The sequence below is a fragment of the Callithrix jacchus genome, chromosome 8 (genome assembly GCF_049354715.1).
Source record: "Callithrix jacchus isolate 240 chromosome 8, calJac240_pri, whole genome shotgun sequence".
NCBI lineage: Eukaryota > Metazoa > Chordata > Mammalia > Primates > Cebidae > Callithrix > Callithrix jacchus.
The window spans coordinates 69259004-69286590 of record NC_133509.1 but is presented as its reverse complement, the minus strand read 5'-3'; the positions used below and the strand labels follow the sequence as shown (position 1 = coordinate 69286590).

The window sequence follows — 27587 nt, the reverse complement described above, 5'->3', positions numbered from 1 at the left end:
TACATGGTTAGTGAAGATCACGTAACTAATAAGTGATGTAAGAGACTGTGCATTATTTCATTTAATTTTCATACTATTGTGTGGTAGGTATTATTTTCTGCATTTTACATATAAAGAAAAGCTTAGTTTGAAGAAACATGGCTAATAAGGAAATGTTGGGATACAAGCTCAAGCCTAGAGACTCATTACGACTGTACTATATTTTTTTGAATATTTGTTTCTCTGGCATTGCCTGTAAAATTATCTGTCTTTGAGAAGATCTAATTTCTTTGGCCCTTGGTCTCCCTGTTTTTGTATCAAACGTGAGAGATTTTGATTAGCAATTTTAAAAATCTTATATACAATACATCAGTTCTTCTCTTTAGTTTTATATCATGAACTTTTGCCCTTTAAATTATGGGAACAAGAGCATCCTATTTATATAGAATAGTTTTGTGTATTTGTTGGAATATCATTATCTAGTGTTAGAATTATAATCTCCTAATTCTAGATTATGATGATAATAAATGTATCTGTTACAAATAGTCATAAAACACTGGTTATAGTTTAGCTTTATTCTCTTGGTGTGATATACTCAAGTGACCGTCACACTAAGCAAATCCTAGTGTGATATTTATAGTTTCTTAAGAATGCTGTATGATAGATAAAGAGCTAAAGAATATATTTTAATATATTTTACTTTAACACAATTAAAAATAGACTTCATTGGTTTTTCATTTCCTAAATGAAAATTATATAGCCTTTGTCCTAGGAAATTATAACTTTCTATAGATGGTATAGGTTGAATGTAGTGATTGCTGCAGGAAGAGAGCCAAAACACTTTTACTTTGTATCTAGGACGGTTGTTAATTTTGGAGTGCTCATTAATTAAGTTTGTTTGGCTCTATGTGGAGAATGAACATTGAGGAAATTTTAGGTCTAGTATTTTCCTGCTGCAGAAAAATGTGGTATCTGTCATTTGGGCTAGATTAAGTCTGGTAGGAATGACTTTTTGCATGTATGTAAATTTTATAGATAGCTTCTCTTGTGTGCCCTATGTAATAAATGCCATGAAATTGTTGATGATTATAATCAGATATGATCACAGAGTTGCTTTTTTCCTTTAGTAAAGGACTGTTCTCTAAGGTTAATTGTGTCAGATTGTGAACTTCGGTAGGGGAGTCATATAGCAGAAGGCTAAAGAACCACAGAAGCAGATTAGCCTAGTGATTTTCCAGCTCTAATCCAAGGCACCCTATAAGTTGTTCAGAAATTGTTCAGTGCCACTGTAGGAGAGTTGGAAAGATGAAAAGGCAGAATTCTCATCTCCATATCTCACTTTAACAAGAAATCTCTTTTATATTGAACTTTCAATAAATATTTTTTGTTGAAGAATTTGAAAACTGTGGATCTAGACTAATTCCTTTAAGAGAAATGGGCTGGGCAGGGTGGATCACACCTGTAATCCCAACACTTCAGGAAGCCAGGGCAGGCGGATCAGTTGAGCTCAGGAATTTGAGACTAGCCTGGGCAATCTGGCAAAACCCATCCCTACAAAAAGTACAAAACTTAGGTGGGCATGGTGGCATGGGCCTTTAGTCCCAACTGCTGGGGAAGCCAAGGTAGGAGGGTGGCTTGAGCCCTGAAGGCAGAGGTTGTGATGAGCTGAGAGAGCAGCACTGCACTCCAGCCTGGGTGACAGAGTCAGACCCTGTCTCAAAAAGAAAAAGAAAAATGAAGCCCAGATTAAGTGACTTGTCTCAAGGGTACATTACTAGGCACTAGCATAGCTAAGACTAGAATACACATTATCTGACTCTTAGTCTGAATCTGTATACACTGTACTGTGATGTAACAGAAGGGTTTTTCATAGCTTGAAACTTTCATCAATCTATGTATTATAATTAGGAATAATTGGATATACTAATGCTTTACATACATTTGTACCAGTACATTTATTGTTTAGTCCTTTTTGTAAGCCAAGGACTGTTTCAAAGCAAAAACAGTTTATTTTAAAAATTCAGGGAAATCTTCCTTTTCGTTTTTTTGTTTTTGTTTTTGAGACAGAGTCTTGCTCCATCACCCATGCTGGAGTGCAGTCGTGAGATCTCAGCTCACCGCAACCTGTGCCTCCCAGGTTTAAGCAATTTTAATGTCTCAGTCTCCCAAGTAGCTGGGACTACAGACATGTGCCACCACTCCTGGCTAATTTTTGTATTTTAGTAGAGATGGGGTTTTACCATGTTGGCCAGGTGGGTCTCAAACTTCTGACCTCAGGTGATCAGCCCGTTTCACCCTCCCAAAGTGCTAGAATTATAGGCATGAGCCACAGCGCCTAGCCCCTGTTGGTTGTTAGATTGGAAAATTTTCAAAATAAAAATGTGAAATTTTAATGAAGATAAATCAATAGTTAAGTGACAGTAGTGCCATCTATAAGTTCTTTTAGCTCATTTTCTGTGATGATTTTTTGATGACTACAACCTATACTTTGTTATGACTTAATCTTAAAATATTCATAAAAGGGCAGGGCATGGTGGCTCATGCCCGTAATTGCAGCACTTTTTAGTTAGAGATGGGGGAGACCGAAGTAGGTTGGTCACCTGAGTCAGGAGTTTGGAACCAGCCTGACCAAAAAGGTGAAACCTCGTTTCTACTAAAAATACAAAAATTAGCCATGCATGGTGCCACACGCCTATAGTCCCAGGTACTCGGGAGGCTGAGACAGGAGAATTGCTTGAACCCTGGAGGCAGAGGTTGCAGTGAGCCGAGATTGTGCCACTGTACCCCAGCCTGGGTGACAGAGCAAGACTCCGTCTCAAAAAAAAACAAAAAACAAAACAAAACAAAAAAAACAACTCATAAAAGACTGGGGTATCTTTAAATAGATTCCAAATTTCACAGTAGACTTTTCTAAGGTTATATTGAGTGAGAGGATTTGTTTTTAATTCTAAAGTGCATTTTATCTTTTGGGGGGATGTTTGTTTACATGTGATTGGTAATTTGGAAATTGTCTTTTCTGTTAAGTTAGGAAAATGTCAGTGTGTAGTGGATGATTTAGGATTTATAGCTATAGGTGGCGATGAGGCAGCTTGTGAATAATGCTTGTACCTAGTGTTTGTTCCTTTGAGGTTTTGAATGTTAAGCTGTTTGCTGTTTCTTTCATCACTTAAAACGGGCATTATTCCCAAATATTCAAGCTTTGATTTGCACTAGAATAAAGTATTTATTTCCTTAAAGATTTAACAGAGGCTTTGGATGAAGATGCAGACCCCACAAAATCTGCACTGTCTGCAGTTGCATCTTTGGCAGCTGCATGGCCACAGTTACACCAGGGTATGTGTGGGTTTCGTTTTTTTTGTTGTTTGGCTTTTTATTTTTAATTTTATAAAGGTACATTTACATTCCTTAATATTTATTGTTTATATTGTAAATGACTATTTAATTTTTAACAACTATAGGCTGCAGTTTGAAAAGTCTGGATCTTGATAGCTGCACTCTTTCAGAAATCCTCAGACTGCACATCTTAGCTTCAGGTGCTGATGTAACATCAGCAAATGCAAAGTACAGATATCAAAAACGAGGAGGATTTGATGCTACAGATGATGCTTGTATGGAGCTTCGTTTGAGCAATCCTAGTCTACTGAAGAAACTGTCAAGCACTTCAGTGTATGATTTGACACCAGGTAAGCTTTGCAAGTTGGAATTTGTATATCCTCCCCACTCCTACCCTCTTATGCCCAGAAAACTAAGGAGCTGATGAGAAATTTTACATGATAAATTAGTATTAAAAGAGGAGAGAAAGCAAACTATTGTTACTATTCTTTTTTTTTTTTTTTAAAAGATAGTCTTGCTCTGCTGCCCAGGCTAGAGTGCAATGGCATGGTCTTGGCTCACTGCAAGCTCTGCCTCCCAGGTTCAAATGATTTTCCTGCCTCAGCCTCCTGAGTAGCTGGGATTATAGGTGCCCACCACCATGACTGGCTAATTTTTGTATTTTTAGTAGAGATGGGGTTTCACCATGTTGGCCAGGCGGTCTCGAACTCCTGACCTCATGATCCGCCCATCTTAACTTCCCATAGTTCTGAGGTTACAGGCATGAGCCACCGCACCCAGCCCGTTATTCTTATTAACTTTCATTACTTAGGTTGTCTTTATTTGGATTTTCTAATATTTTTAAATGTATGATTAGTCTCCTACATCTACTGAGTTTAATAGGGTGAGAATTAGCTAGAAAATTAGCTTTCTCTTATATTCACTAGTATATCAGAAGTTTAAATCTAAATAGCTGCTAAATCCTGCCATTCACTTAAGGTATGAGAAACAGTATATAAGGTTAAGATGAAGCTATTTTTCACTTCCTTTTTTATTAAATTGTATATAGAAGTATAGAGTTTAATTTAGTATACTTCAGAGAACAATAAAGTAGAATACCTTAATTCCTAACACTTGTAGTCTTTATAATTTATGGTGGTATTTTTGTGCACTCATTGACAAGTAGCAATTTACCTGTTGTCATTTGTTTTAAAATTCACGTGATAATAATTTAGTATTGAACTTCAGTTACTTAGTAGAAAAATTAGAACTTGAGGGCTGGGCACAGTGGCTCATGCTTGTAATTCCAGCACATTGGGAGGCCAAGGCAGACAGATCACCTGAGGTCAGGAGTTTGAGACCAGCCTGGTCAACATGATGAAACCCTATCTGTACTAAAAATATAAAAATTAGCTGGGTGTGGTGCTGTGCACCTGTATGTAATCCCAGCTAATCTGGAGGCTGAGGCAGGAGAATCGCTTGAACCCAGGAGGCAGAGGTTGCAGTGAGCCCAGATGGTGCCACTGTACTCCAGCCTGGGTGACAGAGCAAGACTCCATCTCTAATAAATAAATAAAATAAAACTTGAAAAATAATTCTGTAATTATAAAATTTCTCATGTTTACTGAACTAGTAATACAAAATAGACATTAGTATTTAAAATGCCTCATATATCAGTAGCTGTTAAATTGGATTCAAAGTTGCTTATTTTTTTTTGAGAGAGACAGAGTCTCAGTCACCCAGGCTGGAGTGCAGTGGCACGATCTCGGTTCACCGCAACCTTCGCCTCCTGGGTTCAAGCGATTCTCCAGCCTCAGCCTTCCTAGTAGCTGGAACTACAGGCATGTGTCACCACATCCAGCTAATTTTGGAATTTTTAGTAGAGACCAGGTTTCACCATGTTGGCCAGGCTATTCTTGAACTCCTGATCTCAGGTGACCTGCCCTCCTTGGCCTCCCAAAGTGCTGGGGTTACAGGTGTGAGCCACTGCGCCTGGCCCATAGGTACTTTTTTCTGAAGACGTGTCATTGACATGTTTGAGAAACTACTCCCTATTCTTTATTAGGCATTTTCGCATAGAGCCACAAATTTTAAAATTTCAAATATAATTCATTTGTATTGATTGATAATACAGAAGTATTTACCAATTTTTGACAGGAGAAAAAATGAAGATACTCCATGCTCTCTGTGGAAAGCTACTGACCCTCGTTTCGACTAGGGATTTTATTGAAGATTATGTTGATATATTACGACAGGCAAAGCAGGAGTTCCGGGAGTTAAAAGCAGAACAACATCGAAAAGAGAGGGAAGAAGCAGCTGCTAGGTAAGAGATAATTGTTTATGAAAGCTGTTCTTTGCATTTAAAACCTTATTTCACATGGTACTATAATGTGGCATTGGCTTATATTGATGTTTGATGGCTTTACTAAGAGCTTATGAATGAGGCCAGGGTGGATCACTTAAGGTCAGGAGTTCAAGACCAGCCTGGCCAACATAGCAAAACCCCATCTCAACTAAAAATAGAAAAATTAACTGCACGTGGTGGTGCATGTCTATAATCCCAGCTACTTGGGAGATTGAGACACGAAAGTCACTTGAACCTGGGAGGCAGAGGTTGTAGTGAGCTGAGATCGCAACACTGCACTCTGGCCTGGGCAGCAGAGTGACACTGTATCTCAAAAAAGAAAAAGAGCTTATGAATGATTACTACATTATAGTTTTATAATAACATCTGGAGCACTTTCTATGATTTGATTAAAGGCAAGATGCTAAAAGTGAAAGTATATATATGTATCAGATAGACTACAATATTTCATTTTAACTTTTAGAATTCGTAAAAAGAAGGAAGAAAAACTTAAGGAGCAAGAACAAAAAATGAAAGAGAAACAAGAAAAACTAAAAGAAGATGAGCAAAGAAATTCAACGGCAGACATATCTATTGGGTATGGTTTGAATCACACTGCTCACATGCTTTACCATACGTAAAGAATAAAAATCAGATACTTTAAATTATAAAAATGCTTTCAGATTTTTAGAAAAGTTGCCTTTTTATTATAGGTACATAATAATTTCCCAGAAAAACACTCAATAGGCTATTTTTAACCAATAATATATTTATCTCTCCCCTACTCTCCCCTCATGGTATATACTGTTATTTCACAGAGTTTTCTGAGCGTTACAGAGGAACAGGGTTGAGATTGGTTGTTTTTGGTAGATGATAAAGGGGAGAGGATAACAGCACCTTAAGTAATTTAGAGACTGCCCAAGTATTTTATTGCATTTTAAAATATTTGGGATGGAATTGTCTATGAAAACAAGTAGGAATTTAACAGAAATAATCCTTTTTATGAAATCTGCAAAGGAAAGTTCTGAAAAAAACTCAATATTCCAAAATTAGTATATTGACTTTGACTTTTTAATATTTGCATGTAAAAATACCCATTAATAAGCCTTAGGATCTTAGGTCACAAACTTGCAATAGAAGAAAATACTTGCAAATAATATATCTGATAAGGAATTTGTGCCCAGAAGTAAAAGAATTCTTACAACTCAACAATAAAATCTGAAAGATTCAGAATAGGGAGTTAATTTTTTAAATGTCAAAAAATAAAGAAGAAATAATAATAATAAAAATTTTTAAAAACAACCCAATTGAAAAGTGAGCAATAGGCCGGGAACAGTGGCTCACGCCTGTAATCCCAGCACTTTGGGAGGCCACGGTGGGTGGATGACAAGATTAAGAGATTGAGACCATCCTGGTCAATGTGGTGAAACCCCGTCACTACTAAAAATACAAAAATTAGCTGGGCGTGGTGGCATGCACCTGTACTCCCAGGCACTTGGGAGGCAGAGGCAGAATTTCTTGAATCTGGGAGGCAGAAGTTGTGGTGAGTCGAGATCGTGCCATCGCACTCCCAGCCTGGGCAACAAGAGCGAAACTCTGTTTCAAAAAAAATGATGATGAGCAATAGATTTGAATAGACATTTATCCAAAGAAGATATACAATAAATACATGAGAAGATGCTCAACTTCATTAATCATCAGGGAAATGCACATCAAAACCACAGTAAAATACTTCCACATACCCAGTAGGCTGGCTATAATCAAATTGACAAAGAATAACAAGTTTTGGTGAGGACTTGAGAAATCAGAACTCTCATACATTGCTGGTGGGAATGTAAATGATGCAGCTACTTTGGAAAACAGTTTGGCAGTTCTTCAAACAATTAAAGCATTTGTTACTGTATGACCCAGCAATTGTACTCCTAGGTATAAAGCGAAAGAATTAAGAGTGCACCTTCACCCAAAAACTTAGACACAAATGTTCATAGCAGCATTATTACTAGCCAGAAGTGATAACAACCCAAATGTCCATCAGTTGATGAATGGATAAACAAATGGTGTATCTCTTCCATGGGATGTCCAAACAGGAGAATATTATTCAACCATAAAAAGGAATGAAGTTCTAATGCAGGCTATAATGTGGATGAACTTTGAAAACATTCTAGTTAAAGAAGCTGGTCACCACCAGGTGCAGTGGCTCATGCCAACACTTTGGGAGGCTGAGATGGGCAGATCACCTGAGGTCAGGGTTCAAGACCAACCTGGTCAACATGGTGAAACCTCATCTCTACTGAAAATGCAAAAAATTGCCAGTCATGATAGCTCATGCCTATAATCCCAGCGCTTTGGAAGCCAAGGTGGGTGGATCACCTGAGGTCAGGAGATTGAGACCAGCCAGACCAACATGGAGAAACCCCGTCTTTACTAAAAATACAAAATTAGCTGGGCATGATGGCACATGCCTATAATCCCAGCTACTCGGAGGCTGAGGCATGAGAATTGCTTGAACCCGGGAGGTGGAGGTTGCAGTGAGCCGAGATCACACCACTGCACTCCAGCCTGGGCAACAAGAGCTAAACTCTGTCTCAAAAAAGAAAAAAAATTAGCTGAGCATGGTGGTGAATTCTTTGAGCCCTGGAGGTGGAGGTTGCATTGAGCTGAGATCGTGCTCCATCCTGGGCAACATGAGACTCCATCTCAAAAAAAAAACAGAAAGCAAAAAAGACGCTAGTCACGAAAGACCACATGTTGTATGATTCCATTTATATGAAATGTCCAGAAGAAGCAAATCAGTAGAGAGTAGATGCATATTTGCCAGGGGCAGCAGGAAAGAGGAAATGGGAAATGACTACTACTGAGTATGGAGTTTTTCCTTTGGTATGATAAAAATGTTCTGTAATTGGACAGTGGTAATGATTGGGCAACCTTGTGAATATACTAACAACCACCAAATTGTACAATCAAAAAATGGTGATTGTTATGGTATATAAGCTCAATTTTTTTAAAAAAAGTAACATCGTATGGATTTCATGTCTTCATATTTTTAAAGTATTCATTCAGCCCCACTCATTTACATTATCCCTGGCTCTCCAACATTAGAGCTTGCAAAACCTGACTTTGGATTTAGAACATAATGGTGGAATTCATTTCAAGGTTTATATAATTTTAGTTAGTTTTGTTTTGTTTTTAGTAAAAGGCGAAAGATTTATACGATCTGAAGAGAAACCAGGGTATATAATTTTAGTTTTAATTTGAATAACATAATGAATTAAATATCCATATTGTGTTCATTCTGGCTGTTTAGTATTTCTGAATTTCTCTCCTCCATTATTTGTCATTTTCTCTCCTTCCAACTCTAAGCCCCACCATCACGGCCTAGCCAGCCACCTAGACCACTACTGATCTATTACTATTACTGGTTTCTTTACTGATCTCCCCTCATCTACTTTCTTTCCCGGGAAGATTTTTCACACAGTGGCTACAGCACTTTCTAATATCATTTCCCTTTTCTAAACTCTTCTGGTTTTTTCTTACTGTTTTTTGGATAAGGCCTTACAAGGCCCAGCCTAATCTGACCCTTCCTTTTTTTCTCATCTATCTCTTGGATTACTGCTTTCTCCTTGACAGTTTTCTTAAAATTATAAGCTCCTCCCTATCCTCTTGAGCTCTGTGCCATTGCATATGTTATTCCTCTGCAGCACACACTCCTCCCCATCTCTCTGTTCTCAAGAAGTGTAAAATGTCACTTCTTCAAGCCAACCTTTTTGATCGCTAAGTCAGTTTCATTCTCCTTGAAATGTTTTCACAGTACCTTGAACTTTTGTTTTAGTACTTAGTACATATTTTTTAAATGATTTGTGTAATTATCTGTTTTCTCTGCAAGACCATAAACTGTGTCATGTTGTTCACTACTTCCTAAGCCTATAATGCCTGGTACCTCATAAGCAGGCAATAAATATTTCATAAATGAAATTATATATTCATTAGTAAATGTCATCTTTGTTTTTATCCTAAAGGGAGGAAGAAAGGGAGGATTTTGATACTAGCACTGAGAGCAAAGACACAGAGCAAAAGGAATTAGATCAAGATATGGTCACTGAAGATGAAGATGATCCAGGATCACATAAAAGAGGCAGAAAGGGTAATACTGAAATTTCTTAAGAGCATTCTTGTTTGTTTGTTTTGAACTGATAAAGCATTTTATTAATTCAGCTCCTCTGAAATATACTGATTGTTTTCATTTGTGATTCTCGGCTGTGTTTATTTTTTAAATGCCCACCTCATAGCTGTGCCAAGTTGTAAAAATGTGTTATGAAGTCTTACTAGTACATTCATGATTGGGTCATTATTTACACATCATTTATACTTTAGAAAGAAGAGATAATACGCCTATGTCTTTAATAGGACAGTTTCTCATAACTTCAATTTTTGGCTAGTCAGCAGTTTTGTTGAATTTTTACATTCACTACTTTATTTGGGCCAAATAGAAATTTGTATTCAGCATGCACTGGTTGCCTCATGTGTGCTAGAGATATAAAGATCAATAATGCTCATAATTGGTATCATATTGCTGAAAAATGGAAATCTCTCTTACCTTAAAATTATTTTATAAATTGCTAGATCAAAGCAAATACATCTTTTAAAAGCTGTTGATACAAATTTATTTTGAGGATCCTTAATCAATCATATTTAATGACTATCCAAGGAAATCCTTAAGTTAATTCTGTGCCTATAATTTGGATGAGATCTTTTTTCTGTATTTTTTTCTAAATGGTTACTCTTAAGTAGATGGAAAATTTCCTGTATCATGGAAGCTGTATTGTCTGATTACAATGCAATTGATTTCTAAAGCAAACCTCATATGATTAGAGCTTTAAAACATACTTCTAAATATTGGGTCAAAGGAGAAACCATAACAGAAACTAAAAAATATTTAAAACTCAACATTACTGTGTATTAACACTTGTTGGATATAGTCCCTCTACTTAGGGGGAAATGTATAGCTTTAATACATACTAGAAAAGGTGAAATACAAATTGAGCTAGACATTTAAGGAGATGGTGGGGGAAAAGAATAATCCCCCCAAGTTAGAAGGAAATAATACATAAGTGTAGAAATAGAAATAGAAAATAAAAATATAGTAGGGCCAGGTGCAGTGGCTCACACCTGTAATCCTAGCACTCTGGGAGGCTAAGGTTGGCGGGCTGTTTAAGCTCAGGAGTTCAAAAATTGGCCTTGGCTACATGGTGAAACCCCCTCGCTACAAAAAGTACCCAAAAAAATATGCTGGGCATGGTGGCATGTACCTGTAGTCCCAGCTACTCAGTAGGTTAAGTGAGAAGGTCACTTGAGCCTGGCAGGTCAAGGCTACAGTGAGCCCTGATCATGCCACTATACTCCAGCCTGGGCAAGAAAGCGAGACGCTTTCCCCAAAAAAATAAAATAAAAATATTATAGAGAACAACAAATGCAGAAGTGTGTTATTTTAAGAAAGACACAAACTAGACAAACATTTGTTGAAATTGATTTTTATAAAGAGGGAGATCATAATAAAGTTAGGGCTGAAAGGGGAGCAACATAACTATAGATAGAGTAGGAATTTAAAGGAGATAATATATAATTGTTTGACAGTAAATTTGAAAATATATGCAAAAATAAAATCCTAGAAAAACAGAAATTATCAAAATGGCTTTGTAAGGAAATTCTTTAATGTGGATGGTCTTAAACCATTAAAGGACTTGAATCAGTACTAAAATTTTTTTGCAGAGGAAACATCAGTCCTAGACAACTTTATAAGTGAATTCTGCCACATTTTTTAAAAAGCAGATAATTCCAATCTTACACAGACTCTTTCAAGCAAAAGAAGGAAAAAACACTTCACAACTACCAAACCAATCTGACAACAACCAAAACAACAGAGAAATTTAATTCTAACACATTATCAAAGTCAAGGCAGTTATCAGGGGTCCAAGTTCTTTCTGTCTTGTTGGTACTGCCATCCTTAGGGTTTTTCTGCCCTTCTCATGTTCCAGAATGATTTATCACTATGTCTTCATTCTAGCTAGTTGGAAGTAGGTAGGAAGAAAGGGAAGCACAGCCCAGAGGGTACACACAATGCTTCTGATCCTGTATCTTTGAACAAAAGATTTTCATGTAGTTATGCCTACTATGAGAAACATCCTTTTGGGTTGCTAAGTGCCCAGCTAAAAACAAGTAGTTCTATTACCTTACACCAGTAGTTAGTAAATAACAGTTTGTATGCCAAATCTGGCCTGCCCCATTTTTTTGTTGTTGTTGTTTTTTGAGATGGAGTCTTGCTGTGTTGCCCGGGCTGGGGTGAAGTGGTACCATCTTGGCTCACTGCAACCTCTGCTTTCCGGGTTCAAGTGATTCTCCTGCCTCAGCCTCCCAAGTAGCTGGCATTACAGGCATATACTACCACACCTGGCTGAGTTTTGTATTTTTAGTAAAGATGGGGTTTCACCATGTTGGTCAGGCTGGTCTCGAACTCCTGACCTCAGGTGATCCACCCACCTCAGCTGTAATCCCAAAGTGCTAGGATTACAGGCATGAGCCACCACACTCAGCTGGATTTCTACATTTTAAATGGTGGGAAAAAAAGAAGAATGATACTTTGTGATAAGTGAAAATTATATGAAATTAACATTTCACTGTCCATAAATAGTTACATTGAACCATAGCCACACTCATTGTCTATTGTCTATGCTCACTGTCTGTTGTCTACGTGTTGCCTGTGATTGCCTTGGGCCACAATAGTGGAATAGCTGTGAAGACCATAACATCCACAAAGACAAGTATTTATAAGCTAGTCCTCTCCAGAAGTAGTTTGCTGTGATTCCTGCCATAGAGGAAGGACTGGGATGACTACTGAAGGATAACTAACATATTCTACTGTACTTACCAGTATAGAAATTACAGATTTTGCATGCCCCTTTAGATATAACTATATTGATTTCTTACTAACAGAGTGTTAGTAACACCAATCATGTTGGATTACGGCCTCACCTTTATGACCTTAATTACCTCCTTAAAGATTCTATCTCCAAATACAGTCACATTGGAAGTTAGGGCTTCAGTGGGGAGGGGACACAGTTTAGTCCATAACACCTAATAATTTGGGTTAACTTTGTATCTCATATTTTTCTAATGGAATTTGAAATATACTGATGATGAAACATTTTATTTTAACTAGGGAAAAGAGGACAAAATGGATTTAAAGAATTTACAAGGCAAGAAGAGATCAACTGTGTAACAAGAGATCCTCTTACTGCTGATGAGGAAGAAGCATTAAAACAGGAACACCAACGAAAAGAGAAAGAGCTCTTAGAAAAAATCCAAAGTGCCATAGCCTGTACCAATATCTTTCCCTTGGGTCGTGACCGCATGTATAGACGATACTGGATTTTCCCTTCTATTCCTGGACTGTTTATTGAAGAAGATTATTCTGGTCTTACTGAAGACATGCTGTTGCCTAGACCTTCATCATTTCAGAATAATGTACAGTCTCAAGATCCTCAGGTATCTACTGGAGAGCCTTTGACGTCTGAATCTACCTCCAACATCGACCAAGGTCCATGTGACCATTCTGTGCAGCTGCCAAAACCAGTGCATAAGCCAAATCGATGGTGCTTTTACAGTTCCTGTGAACAGCTAGACCAGCTTATTGAAGCTCTTAATTCTAGGGGACATAGAGAAAGTGCCTTAAAAGAAACTTTGTTACAAGAGAAAAGCAGAATATGTGCACAGCTAGCCCGTTTTTCTGAAGAGAAATTTCATTTTTCAGGTAAATTTTCAATCAAAATTATCTTTTATTTTTTTTCCTCCCCCTAATCTCTGGTCATTCAGGATTAAGCATTTTTTCAAGCTATTAGAAATACATTTACAACACCTCATCTTTAATTTAGGTTATCCTCTTAGTTTGCAAGTTAGAGTTTAGGAATGTATTGCTTTATAGAAACAAGATTATCTAAATTCCACTGGCTTATATTTGAATTATGAGGAACACATCTATGGTGTAACAAGATACATATTCTTCCTGATCTTCTTGTTCCTTGGTCAGCAGACTCTGAAAGCCAAGAATAGACTTTAAGGCTGCCATCAATTTTGGACAGATTATGGAGACTGAGGTTACTCATTAAGGGTTTTGACTGAGAGTCCAGGGGGAAGTTCCACTAATGATCACTTCTTTGGAGCTTGGCTGCAAGGACAGGTTGGAAAGCAGCATTTCCTGTTTGATGGTTCGTCTGGTGATGACAAATAAGAAAATGCAGTAAGGCATTTTTAGATGTGAGTTTTTGTATTAATAAATGAGAGTCTCTAGGTAAAGAATTGCTTACTTGTTTCCTGTGGAGGAGAAAATAGAGCTAAAAACATTTAATTAAATTAAATTTTAAGAAAGAATTGCTTAAATTTAGGTGTATGTTACCATGACTACTTTAGTTTTTTTTTTTTTTTTCAGGATTAAAAACTACAGATCACAATTCTTTTTTGTTATTTATAACAAAATATATATATATATATATATATATATTTTTTTTTTTTTTTTTTTTTTGAGACAGAGTTTCCCTCTTTTTACCCAGACTGGAGTGCAATGGTGCAATCTTGGCTCACCACAACCTCCACCTCCTGGGTTCAAGCAATTCTCCTGCCTCAGCTTCCCGAGTAGCTGAGACTACAGGTGCTTGCCACCACGCCTGGCTAATTTTGTATTTTTAGTAGAGACAGGGTTTCTCCATGTTGGTCAGGCTGGTCTCGAACTCCCGACCTCAGGTGATCTGCCCACCTTGGTCTCCCAAAGCGTTGGGATTACAGGTGTGAGCCACAGCACACAGCCATTTATTTTTTTGAGAGAGAATTTCAGTCTTGTTGCCCATGTTCAAGTGCAATGGTGCGGTCTCGGCTCACTACAACCTCCGCCTCCCAGGTTCAAATGTTTCTCCTGTCTCAGCCTCCCAAGTAGCTGGGATAGCAGGTGCCTACCACCAGGCCCAGCTAATTTTTTGTATTTTTAATAGAAATGGGGTTTCTTTGCTCAGAGATACAGGATCAGAAGCATTGTGTGTACCCTCTGGGCTGTGCTTCCCTTTCTTCCTACCTACTTCCAACTAGCTAGAATGAAGACATAGTGATAAATCATTCTGGAACATGAGAAGGGCAGAAAAACCCTAAAACAAGACAGAAAGAGCTTGGACCCCTGATAACTGCCTTGACTTTGATAATATGTTGGAATTAAATTTCTCTGTTGTTTCGGTTGTTGTCAGATTGGTTTGATAGTTGGGAAATGCTTTTTCTACTTTCTTTTGTGTTTCATTATGTTGGCCAGGCTGGTCTTGAACTGCTGACTTCAGGTGATCTACCTGCCTTGGCCTCCCAAAGTGCTGGGATTACAGGCGTGAGCCATCATGCCTGGCCATTGTTGAGCATCTTTTCATGTGCTCATTGGCCATTTGTATATCTTTCTTAAATATGTTTTCAGATCCTTTGCCCATTTTTAAATTGGGTTGTCTTTTTATTGTGCTGTAAAAGTTCTTTATATATTCTGGACACAAGGGCTTTATTTATTTAGAGACAGGGTCTCACTGTGTTGCCCAGGCTGGGGTACAGTGTCATAATCATAGTTTCACTGCAGACTCAAACTCCTGGGCTCAAGCAATCCTGCCTCAGCCTCCTGAATAGCTATACAAGGGGCTTTATAAGATAAATGATATTCATTCATTCATTCATTTGTGGCACTTGAGGATTTACAAAGCACTTTTATATCCATTATTTCAAGATCAACAATTACATGGAATAATTATAGTTTTTAATAAGAAAATTGTGATAAAAGTATTTGATTACTATTTCAGACAAACCTCAGCCCGATAGCAAACCAACATATAGTCGGGGAAGATCTTCCAGTACATATGATCCATCTCAGATGTCTGCAGAAAAGCAACTTGAATTGAGGCTGAGAGATTTTCTTTTAGATATTGAAGATAGAATCTACCAAGGAACATTAGGAGCAATCAAGGTTTGTACCTGTTCCCCTTTTTAATTTGTCTGATCTGCTTGGTCCAGAATTTTGGTCATATTTGTTATCTACGTAACATAGACAAGGCATGTGTGTTTTGAATAAACACCAGAGAGTGATAAATTTTTTATGAAAACTAACTTTATTCCCCTGCATCAAAATACTTTTATGAGATTTTCGTCATATGTTGAACTGTATAAGGATATTTTCTTCTTCCTTGACTAGCCCCTGCCTTCTCTGCTGAGTCGTTCATTTGTTGGTATCTTTGTCACCTTTTTAAAATCTGTAATTCATGGCTGATAATGTATTCTGTTCATGCCTTTGCCATCATCTGCCACTTTTTTGCTGCTATCAAGTGACCAATCTTAGAACAATCTTAGATGTATTTATACAGAAAGTAAGGTTTTCATCTATGAAGAACATGAATTCTAGTTTGTCCACTTAGTAACCTAATTTTTAGATCCCTTTTTAATTCATAATCATTTCTAAAATATCCATGAATTGATTTTCTATGTGTATTGAACTTCATACCTCTCAGAAACAATATATTCCATTTTTCATAGTTAGTAAGTTTGAATTTTGTTACAGGTTACAGATCGACATATCTGGAGATCAGCATTAGAAAATGGACGGTATGAGCTGTTAAGTGAGGAAAACAAGGAAAATGGGATAATTAAAACTGTGAATGAAGATGTGGAAGAGATGGAAATTGATGAACAAACAAAGGTCATAGTAAAAGACAGGTACAAAAGGATTTTTTCCAAAGGAACCATTACTTTTCTTTGCCATATTTAGTTTTTTTTTTGTTTTTTTGTTTTTAGTAAGTATGTTGCTTTTTCTTATTTTTAAAACTTGTCATGAAGACCACTGGAATAATCATTTTCTAAGACTCAGGATCTTTGTTTCTCCACTTTGTGCTAATGCAACCAAAAGTTTATTAGAATAATGATAATTTCTCGAGTACTTTTTTAAAATCTTTGAACTTAAGGTTTTATTAATTTCAGAAAGTACCTATATTATCATTTTTCTTTTCTGTAGGGAAACTTGGTAAATTCTGGTAGACTTAAATATTGTTTGAGCCAGGCAAGATGGCATTGGCCTGTAGTCTCAGCTACTCGGGAGGCCGAAGCAGGAAGACTGCTTGAAACCAGGAGTTGGGAGACCAGCCTGGGCAACATAGAGATCCTGTCTCTTTTTAAAAAAAGAAAAAAAAATTTTTTTTTAAATTAGCTGGGCATGGTGGCATGCACTTGTTTTTTGTTTTTGGAGATGGGGGCGGAGTCTCGGTCTGTCACCAGGCTGGAGTGCAGTGGCTCGATCTCAGCTCACTACTACCTCCAACTTCCTAGTTCAAGTAATTCTCCTGCCTCAGCCTCCCAAGTAGCTGGGATTACAAGCACACGACACCATGGCCAGCTAAGTTTTGTATTTCTAGTAGAGACAGGGTTTCACCATGTTGGCCAGGATGGTCTTGATCTCCTGACCTCATGATCCACCCGCCTCGGCCTCCCAAAGTGCTGGGATTACAGGTGTGAGCCACCACCACCAGCTGGCATGCACTTGTAGTCCCGTCGACTCCAGCTTTGTATCCCAGGACTTCAAAGCTGCAGCGAGCTAATAATGATTGTGCCACTGTACTCCAGCCTGAGCATAATGAGACCTCTTCTCTAAATAAATAGATATAAGTATTAAATATTATTAATCAGAACCTATATCCATATAGCTATAGATACTTTCTTTTTCAAGATTATTTTGGATATTATGTGCCTTTAAGCAGTTTGTCATCTAGAAGGGAACAATGGAGATACATGAGGCTAGCATTATATTTACTAGAACGGGGTGCTGATAGGTTATACCCCATGCAAATCAAGTACATGGGAGGGCTATTTGTCTTAGGGGAACATGGGAGATAGTAAAGGAAGTATAAGAGGCAATGACCACAAAGCTGAACCCTAAAGTTGAGGAATAGGACACTGGGAAGAAAAACCAGGTACAAAGGCTTTGAGTGAATGAGTTTGCACTTTAACGTGATCATTTTAAGCCGGGTGTGTTGGCTCATGCCTGTAGTCCCAGCACTTTGGGAGGCCAGAGCAGGTGGATCACGAGGTCAGGCATTCAAGACCAGCCTGGCCAACATAGTGAAACCCCATCTCTACTAAAAATACAAAAAATTAGCTGGGCATAGTGGCAGACGCCTGTAATCCTAGCTACTTGGGAGGCTGAGGCAGGAGAATTGCTTGAATCTGGGAGGCAGAAGTTTCAGGTAGCTGAGATCATGCCACTGCCCTCCAGCCTGGCAACACTGCTAGACTCCATCACAAAAAAAAAAAAAAAAAGTGATTATTTTCACTGGAGTGTGGAGATTTAATGAAGAGGGAGCAAGACTGGAGGTTAATGAACTAGTTAGGTAACAATAAATCCTACCCATTTGAAGCAAGAAAAAATGTTGAAACAAGAGAAATAAAGATAAGCTGCCCAAGATACTTAGGCTTTAAGGCCCATTACAATGTCACCTCTGTCAAACCTTTCCCATAAGCCTTCCCTCTTCTACTTTCTCTCCTTCAAATATTTACGTTTAGTCCTTCTAAATGAATCTCCCTTCCCTACTAGTTTACTGTAGCTCCTTGAGATTGAGGAAGTGATTTTTTTACAAAGGTGGAAATAAGCATTTGAATCAATGAATGGACTCGTTATAATTAATATTGTTTTTAAGTACCATAAACTCTTAAATGTTTTAATTGTAGACTTTTGGGGATAAAAACAGAAACTCCAAGTACTGCATCAACTAATGCAAGTACACCACAATCGGTGAGCAGTGTGGTTCATTATCTGGCAATGGCACTCTTTCAAATAGAGCAGGGCATTGAGCGGCGTTTTCTGAAAGCTCCACTTGGTAAGTATCTGTTTTTATTTCAAAATATAAGTTACAAGTAATTTTGAGTTGCCCTTTAATAGAACTTTATTGGCTGACATAATAAAATTGATAAACTAATCTTAAAAACTTGAGATTATGTTTTCATTTTTAAATGAGTTGTTTTAAGTGAGGTTTATTTTTAAAATAATAGTCTTTTGTAAAGAGTTTCATTAAAAGAAAGATTACCAGCTAGGCACAGTGGCTCATGACTGTAATCCCATTGCACTATGCCCTAGGTGACAGTGTAAGACCCTATCTCTTTAAAAGAAAAAAAAAAAGATCACCAAAACCTGTAACTAGTCAGACCTTGAATAATCAAAGATTATGTGTAACTTTTTTTTCCTGTTATTTAAAAGAGAACCCCAAATAAGTGACTGAAAAGATTACCATTTGGGGCATAGTTTAATGATAAGGGTAACTGACCCACATGCTATATAAGAAGTGCTAAATTAGAAATACCAAGTTTTAAAAGAAACACAGATGAGGAAATGCTCTGTACTTTATAGTGAGGAGTAATACTATCTGTATCACTTTTTGGCAATTTATGAAATTATTGGGTTTTTAGGGACTAATCGAGGAACCTAATCATTATGTTTTTGGAAAATACCCGTTTCAGAATTCTAAAATTCTTTTTGAGATGTTTAACTTACAACTCATCATATTGAGATACTTATATTGTAATGGGATCACGGAAGAAATAACTTTCTTAAACCGTATCTTTTTGGTTCATATTGAAAGAACTACGTGAATTGACTAAAATCCTTAAATAATTTTTTGGGCTGGGAGTGGTGGCTCCACACCTGTAATCCCACACTTTGGGAGGCAGAGGGGGGTGGATTACCTGAGGTCAGGAGTTCAAGACCAGCCTAACCAACATGGTGAAACCCCGTCTCTGCTGAAAATACGAAATTAGCTGGATGTGGTGGCACATGCCTGTAATCCCAGCTACCTGGCAGGCTGAGGCAGGAGAATCACTTAAAGCTAGGAGGCAGAGGTTGCAGTAAGCCAAGACTACACCATTATACTCCAGCCCAGGCAACAAAAGCGAAACTCTTATCTCAAAAAAATAGAAATAATTTTTTAATAATATTGAGTATTAGAACAAAGTTTTCATAAATAGACAATGTAATCAGAGCAGTTTTAAAATGTGAATATATTTGTAAACTTTTCAATTGAAGAGTTCGTGGCCAGTATCTCATTAAGTCTGTTCACACTTTTATAAATTGATAATCCTACCATAAGCTTAATAATGCACTGACCACATTGAAAGTACCAGTTATAAGAAATAAAATATGTAAAATCAAACTGACACAAGAAGAGAAAGCCAAACGCCACATGTTCTCACTCATAGGTTGGTGTTGAACAATGAGAACACGTGGACCCAGGGAGAAGAGCACCACACACTGGGGGCAGTTGCGGGGGTAGGGGAGAGACAGCAGGGGGTGGGGAGGGAGGAGAGGGTGGGGGGACGGATGACATGGGAGAAATGCCAGATATAGTTTGCACCTAAAGTTAAATAGTTTTTTTAAAAAAAGAAATAAAATATGTATAATCACAGCTCCCAAAGGTATTAGAGTTGGTATTTGCTGTTACTTTTATTTTCCAGTCTTCAGTGTGTCTTAGTATTTTCTTTGTCTAAATCCAAAGAAACAGTGACCAGTCTGACCTACATGGAGAAACACTGTCTACTAAAAATACAAAATTAGCCAAGGGTGGTGGTCCACACCTGTGATCCCAGCTACTAGGGAGGCTGAGGCAGGAGAATCGCTTGAAAATCCTAGAAGTGGAGGTTGTGGTGAGCTGAGATCGCGCCACTGCACTCCAGCTTGGGCAACAAGAGCAAAACTCTGTCTCAAAAAAAAAAAATTATAATTCAGGGTCTTAAGAAATAAGTGAAATAAGAAAAGTTTGTTACTTTGGCAGTGTCAAAGCTAAATTTTGGTCAAAGTCAAATGTTGGTCATTTATAACATAGGTGTCTACTGTTGGTGCTCCATAAAAAGTTATTGGAATAACTTAAGCCTTTGAAAGATCTGTTTTGCACAGGACAGCAGGAGATGGAGATAGGCTATCTGAAATAAAGCAATCAAGAATATCATCAATGGGGGAGGGAAAAGCGGTTTTACTTTATGAATATTTGAGATGGAATATATATTGAAATTCTCCATTCACCTGATATTTCAGCATAGTAAATTAACCATAGTAGGCATTTTCCCAATCTAGCTGCAGAAATTATTTCAGTTTCCTGAGGAAGCATGTAAAAAATAAAAATTCTACTTAAGTTCTACCTTCTCTAGTATGTCCCTTTTATTCTAGAGATTAATCATACTGATAAAAGTAGACTTTTTTCATTTGGGGAAGGTAAAATCTTGTTTTAATTAATTGTTTTAGGTAAGACATGAGGATATTTTTTAAGATTGATAATTCCATTATTTTTAAAGTCATGGTTAAACACTTAAGCTATGAAAAAAAAATCCTCAACTAACTTTATCAATTTGAAATTGGGTAACAGAAATTAATAAGGATCAAAAGGGAGATAGGAAAAAAAAGAACAAGAAAAAGAGAGAGGAAGATCAATCTAATGTGAGAGATGGTAAAATTTTAACTTTTTCAAGAAATTTTGTGTGGTGTCTTTTTAAAGAATTATGATTGGCCGGGTGCGGTGGCTCAAGCCTGTAATCCCAGCACTTTGGGAGGCCGAGGTGGGTGGATCACGAGGTCAAGAGATCGAGGCCATCCTGGGCAACATGGTGAAACCCTGTCTCTACTAAAAATACAAAAAATCAGCTGGGCATGGTGGCGCGTGCCTGTAATCCCGGCTACTCAGGAGGCTGAGGCAGGAGAATTGCCTGAACCCAGGAGGCGGAGGTTGCAGTGAGCCGAGATTGCGCCACTGTGCTCCAGCCTGGGTAACAAGAGTGAAACTCCATCTCAAAAAAAAAAAAAAAATTATGATTTTACTTTTTCTATGGCTGAATACTGATTTGCATAATTAGCTTTTGAAGGAAAACTTTGGATTTGATTTTTTTGAAGGGAATGGACTTGGGAGTAAGTTAAAAATATTATCTTCCTAGCGTTTTCCTTTCTGTATTTCACACCTCAGCTAATTACTCTTCTAAATTGGCATATACAAAGTTGACATTGGTGTATCTTCATATACTTAGTGAAAAGAATGAATGGCTGTGGAACTTACGTTTACTTGTTTCACATAAAGTATTTTATTCACAACATTTTTTTTCTTTTCCTAGCTTGGAGAGACATAGGGCAAGAGTTTTTATGTTTTGTCCCCTATAGAAGCCTGTTCTGGTCACATGGATTACTGTATAGTGGCCATTGAACAGTAGGAAGTCTCCCAGTTAATATTTTATGTGACCACCAATATTTTATATTAGTAAGATCCTTGTAATAATTTCTTGAGGAATTTATCTGTGCTAGCATAATAGAAGATAAAAGAGAAACAAGACATATTCTGCCCTTTACAGTTGTGTCATCTGGGGCAACAGCAAAGTTTAATATAAAAAACAACAGAAAAATGGAATCGTATATACTGTATTTTATACTTGTACTGATACTTAGTATTATGAAAAAATAGAAAAATAGGTAAATTCATTATGGACTAGAATAAGAATTGGGCTTTGAGCTACCAGTGGTTTAATTTTCTTAAACCACTTCGTTAATCAAACCCAATAGCATTTCACCAACCTTTGCATTAAAAAAATCATTAAACTAATTTCCAAGATTCCAAAAGTTCTTCATAATTTGTCATTTTTCCCATTCCTTCATTGACCTCTGCGACCTTATTCCTTGCCATTACCAATGAGAGTATTCTCTGATTTACCCAGACACATCATCATCTTTGAAATATTGCTACCTCATTCCTTGGAGGCCCTGCTCAGGCCAGAACTTTTTATGAAGGCTTATATTTTAAAAACCAAGACAAGTAAAAAACTCACAGTGAGAGGGGAGAAATAAATCAAATGCATTTAAGTGGACTGTACTTTCTAATTTATTTATATATAGTATATACACATATATATATTTTTTAAAGACAGAGTCTTGCTCTTGTCACCCAGGCTGGAGTACAGTGCACAATCTGCAACTTCTTCCTCCCACGTTCAAGCAGTTCTCCTGCCTCAGCCTCCCAAGTAGCTGGGATTACAGGCACTCGCCACCACGCCTGGCTAATTTTTGTATATTTAATAGAGATGGGGTTTCACCGTGTTGGAAAGGTTGGTCTCAAACTTCTGGCCTCACGTGATCCACCCACCTCAGCCTGCCAAACTGCTGGGATTACAGGTGTGAGCCACTACATCCAGCTCCAATTAAAAGTTAGAGACCGTTACGTATGGTTGGCAGGGAAAGTGAATAAAATTGAAAAAAAAAAAAAAAAAAAAAGATTGTATTAACATAAAATCTAGCTGGTTTATAGACTGTTTATAGACTGCAAAAGACACACCAAAAAGAAAGCAACATAAAGATGGAAAAATACTATTGGTGCTGCAGTCTAAACAATATCTTTGTATTTTCCCAACTTCTTTAATATTTCTTCAGCTTTGAAGAGCCATTTGACCCATCTATTGGGTTTTTGCCTCAGTTTTTAATCTCAATTATTTTGAAAAGTTCTAACTGGTTCTTTTTCAGACTGCCTGGTTATTTATTCATATTTTAAACTTTTACTTACTAAAGCATATTGAAAACAGTTATTTTATATTCTGTTTCTTATTCTAATATCTGAAGTCTTAAATGAGTTTGATTCCGCTGGCTTTCACTTAGTGTTTTTTTTCCACATGTGCCCTGTGGTTTTGAGTAACTCTCATTCCTCAGACTTGATCTGTGAAAATGTCTTCAGAGAGAATTTGCAAAGATTTGTACTTGTTTCTGCCATTCACTTGAGGTCACTAGCAACCCTAGAGTACTTTAAAATCTTAGCTGTGTTTTTTTCCAGTTTTAAACCTGTTCAAGGCTTTGCTTGATCCTCAGGGAGACTTATTTCCCCTTTCTACCCAATGCCAAAGTCCAGATGAATCTATTTTCTTGCTCCCCATTTTTTATGTATCACCTATTTCCACCCTGACACTTGAAGGGGTAGCCTTCTGGGGTCCTAGCTTTTTAGAAAGGGGCTAGCCACCTTTGTGGGCCCCAGGTTTCATGTCCTGTCTTTTTCACCCTGCCCAGCTGATAAACAGGAGCTCAAGGTCGATTGATACTTGAGAGGTCTCTTGCTTTATGGTTTCAATACAAACAAATTCATTGTGTATTTCTTCACTTTTCCAGCTGTACTAAACATTCCTTTAAGTTAGGGACCACAGAATAGACTAGTTTCATATCTTATAAAGTGCCGCATACAGGGGGAGGTATACAGTGCACAAATAACGATAGTAATATTAGCATTTACTCTGACAGACATTTTATATGCCTTATCCATATTAGTTAATGTTTCCAACAACCCACAGAGGTCGATACTCTCCATGAATTACAGTTGAGGAACCTGAGAGACAGATGGGCTAACTTGCCCAAGTTCATATAGGGGAGCCAGTACTTCGCTCAGAGCAGACTGACTCCAAAGCCTGCATTTTCTTAATCATTATGCTACTGCCCAAGAGGTTTTATTTGAGGATAATAGTAAGAAATAATGTTATTACAGAACCAGATTATGTATGGAGTCTTATATACCTTGCAGAATTAAGTATAATGTTTTAGGAAGATTCAGTGGAACAATATTAAAGATAGAAGTGGAAATCACACACCACTGTAAAATGACCATTGATTGATAGCATTTAATCAGATGACTAAATTTTTTAGCTCAGAAGATAAAGGAATGGTGATGTTGAGTGACAGAAGGTTTCAAATGTTTCTATGTAAGTGTTAGTGCTGAAAAAATTGTTTTTGGTAGTATTAACATTGTTTTTATTTACCACAATTTAAAAACTATTTTCTTAGAGATAGAAGATATTTAAGGTGGAGAACAATCCATCTTTTATATGAAATAAGGAAATAACATAACTTCATTCAAATGAATAGTAACTTAAACTTGGAATCATATGTAGCCAGTTTTTTAAATAAGATTAAGATTTGATACACAGACTAGAATGGGAACTCATTGTCTGAATTATTTTTGTCTTTATTAAAATCCCTTAGCATTTGATTTATGGATTTAAGTAATTCCTTATGTCATAAACAAGATGTGGCTCAGCAAACATTTTCCATGAGATTTTTGTTTTTAATATCAGCATGGTCTTTTTGTTAAGTATCACAGGAGAAGAAATGTAAAATCTAACCTGTATTTAAACTAGCAACAAACTATTTCTAGTAAGATTACTAGGTTTGCCTAAAAATGGTAATCACTCTCCCTTTTCATTTAAGATGCCAGTGACAGTGGGCGTTCTTATAAAACAGTTCTGGACCGTTGGAGAGAGTCTCTCCTTTCTTCTGCTAGTCTATCCCAAGTTTTTCTTCACCTGTCCACCTTGGATCGTAGTGTGATGTGGTCTAAATCTATACTGAATGCTCGTTGCAAGATATGTCGAAAGAAAGGCGATGCTGAAAACATGGTTCTTTGTGATGGCTGTGATAGGGGTCATCATACCTACTGTGTTCGACCAAAGCTTAAGGTATTTTTTTTTCTCGTCAGATTAGAATTGAGACATTAAGATTTTGAGCAATCGATGATTAAGGATCATTTGTTTCATTTATTCAGACTGTGCCTGAAGGAGATTGGTTTTGTCCAGAATGTCGACCAAAGCAACGTTCTAGAAGACTCTCCTCTAGACAGAGACCATCCTTGGAAAGTGATGAAGATGTGGAAGACAGTATGGGAGGTGAGGATGATGAAGTTGGTGGTGATGAAGAAGAGGGTCAAAGTGAGGAGGAAGAGTATGAGATAGAACAAGATGAAGATGACTCTCAAGAAGAGGAAGAAGTCAGGTAAGTCCTAATATGCAATAAAATGAGTCAGTAAGTCGTAGGCAATTACTCCACTATTGAAATGCAAATGGAACAGTTAGGGTGTGTAACTTGGTTTAAAACTAATATATAGGCCGGGCGCAGAGGGTCACGCCTGTAATCCCAGCCCTTTGGGAGGCTGAGGCAGGTGGGTCACCTAAAGTCAGGAGCTTGAGACCATCCTGGCCAACATAGTGAAACCCTGTCTCTACTAAAAATACAAAAAATAGCCAAGGTGGTGGTGGGCGCCTCTAATCCCAACTAGCAGAGAAGCTGACATAGGAGAATTGCTTTAACCCAGGAGGCAGAGGTTGCAGTGAGCCAAGGATAACGGATCACGCCATTGCACTTCAGCCTGGGTGACAAGACGAGACTCCATCTCAAAACAAAACAAAAACTAATATGTAATGGCCTGAAGTTACCCTTGATTTTTATAAATTATAAACATTCAAAACTATACCCAAGGTAGTATTGATAATTTGGGGAATCTCAGAGAGTGTGATAAATGCCAGGAAGCACACTGTATATTTATACTCCTGCCACATTAGCACCTGGAAACAGCTTCTATACTGCCATATAACTAAGTATTCTGCAACTTGGCATGCTGTGTCATTCAGGCCTAATGAATGAGTATGGAGACTGGATATTTCCTTCTGTGGCAGCACTGGGGCAGTCTCCCCTTACTTGAACCTCTGGTTGAGGCTGAAATAAAGGGACATTTATATCCACAAGGCAGATATACAGGCATACCTCACAGATATTGCCAGTTCAATTCCAGCTGACAGCAATAAAGCAAGTCCCAAATTTTTTTGGTCTCCCAGGGCATATAAAATTATGTTTACATTATAGTCTCCTAAGTGTGCAGTAGCATGTCTTAAAAAAAAAAAGTACATTTTTATACTTTTATACTTTAAAAATAATTTATTGCTAAAAAATGCTAACAATCATCTGACATAGAGACAAAAAGTGAGCTCATACTGTTGGAAAAATTATGCCAATAAACTTGCTTGATGCAGAGTTGACACAAACCTTCAGTTTGTTTAAAAAAAAAAAAGAAAAGAAAACTTTGTAATTATAGCATGCAGTGATGCATAAAACATTATAAAATGAGGTGTGCTTGTATCTAACCAGTAGCTATAAGCTACACAGATCTACTAGGGGTGTTCTGTCAGCAGGCCTGACCATAGCCCTCACACCAGGGAAGTCATTGTGCTCCTTGTTATCATTCCCCTCCATACCCTTTTTTTTAAAACATTTGAACCCCATTCTTACAGAAGCAGGAAAATGAGTATGAAGTAAGGGTAACCTAGAACTGTCAGAGTGAGAAAGGACCACAGTCAGAGAAGTTAATGTAGAACCACCACATCTGTTTTAAACAAGGTTTTAAGAAATAACAGCTAGAAGAGCCATCTTCCCTGTAGCTTGTGAGGGCAATATTATGTTCAGCATAAAGATGATAAAGAATGAGAGAAATTCTTGCAAGTACGCAGGATAAACTTGAAGTCCAGGTATATGGGGAAATGGATAATGAGGCTTAATGGAGGTGTTACATCCTTTTAATTAAAAGCAGTTAAAAGATTAAATATAGTTTTGTATTTTATAGTCAGAATCAGAAGACAACAGAGAGGTTCTTGGTGTGGTATTTAGGAACCATGGGTTTAAGGCCCACTTCATTGGCAGCTATTGGCTAAAACTGTAGGTTACCTCAGTATCAATGATAATGAAAAGTGGCAGTCTCCTGTAGCAAAAGGAAACAAAAGAATTTCATTTTCAGATTAGTTCATTACCCTTAAGTTTTCCAACATGATTGACTAAGTCTATTTGTTGGTTCTCCTGAGCATATTATTACAATTTATCAGAATTTAGGACTTGCTTTTCATGGTGATGTCCTGAAGTTACCAAGAAAATATTGGTTGGACACTGTGGCTTGTGCCTGTAATCCCAGCATTTTGGGAGGCCGAGGTGGGCAGACCATTTGAGTCCAGGAGTTTGAGACCACCCCGGGCAACATGGCAAAACCCCATCTCTACAAAAAACTACAAAAATTAGCCAGGCATGGTGGTATAC

General features: G+C 37.4%; 2 protein-coding genes across 7 annotated transcripts in view; one reads left to right on the top strand and one right to left on the bottom strand.

The window, feature by feature from the left end:
* SRP54 (signal recognition particle 54) overlaps positions 1-27587 on the bottom strand; it is a 291642-nt gene that overhangs the window by 221362 nt on the left and 42693 nt on the right. The window lies entirely within an intron of this gene.
* Positions 1-27587, top strand: part of BAZ1A (bromodomain adjacent to zinc finger domain 1A) — a 131528-nt gene that overhangs the window by 95242 nt on the left and 8699 nt on the right. For 3 of the 6 annotated variants that reach the window (XM_078334768.1, XM_078334767.1, XM_017977051.4), the window contains 11 exons: positions 3217-3312; positions 3438-3662; positions 5449-5614; positions 6120-6233; positions 9652-9776; positions 12849-13439; positions 15502-15665; positions 16254-16408; positions 18410-18558; positions 24942-25189; positions 25276-25502. In XM_078334768.1, the coding sequence (XP_078190894.1) occupies positions 3217-3312; positions 3438-3662; positions 5449-5614; positions 6120-6233; positions 9652-9776; positions 12849-13439; positions 15502-15665; positions 16254-16408; positions 18410-18558; positions 24942-25189; positions 25276-25502 (2260 nt within the window). The remainder of the gene's footprint in view (positions 1-3216; positions 3313-3437; positions 3663-5448; positions 5615-6119; positions 6234-9651; positions 9777-12848; positions 13440-15501; positions 15666-16253; positions 16409-18409; positions 18559-24941; positions 25190-25275; positions 25503-27587) is intronic. The other 3 variants (XM_078334770.1, XM_078334766.1, XM_017977050.4) reach the window with 1 other exon arrangement.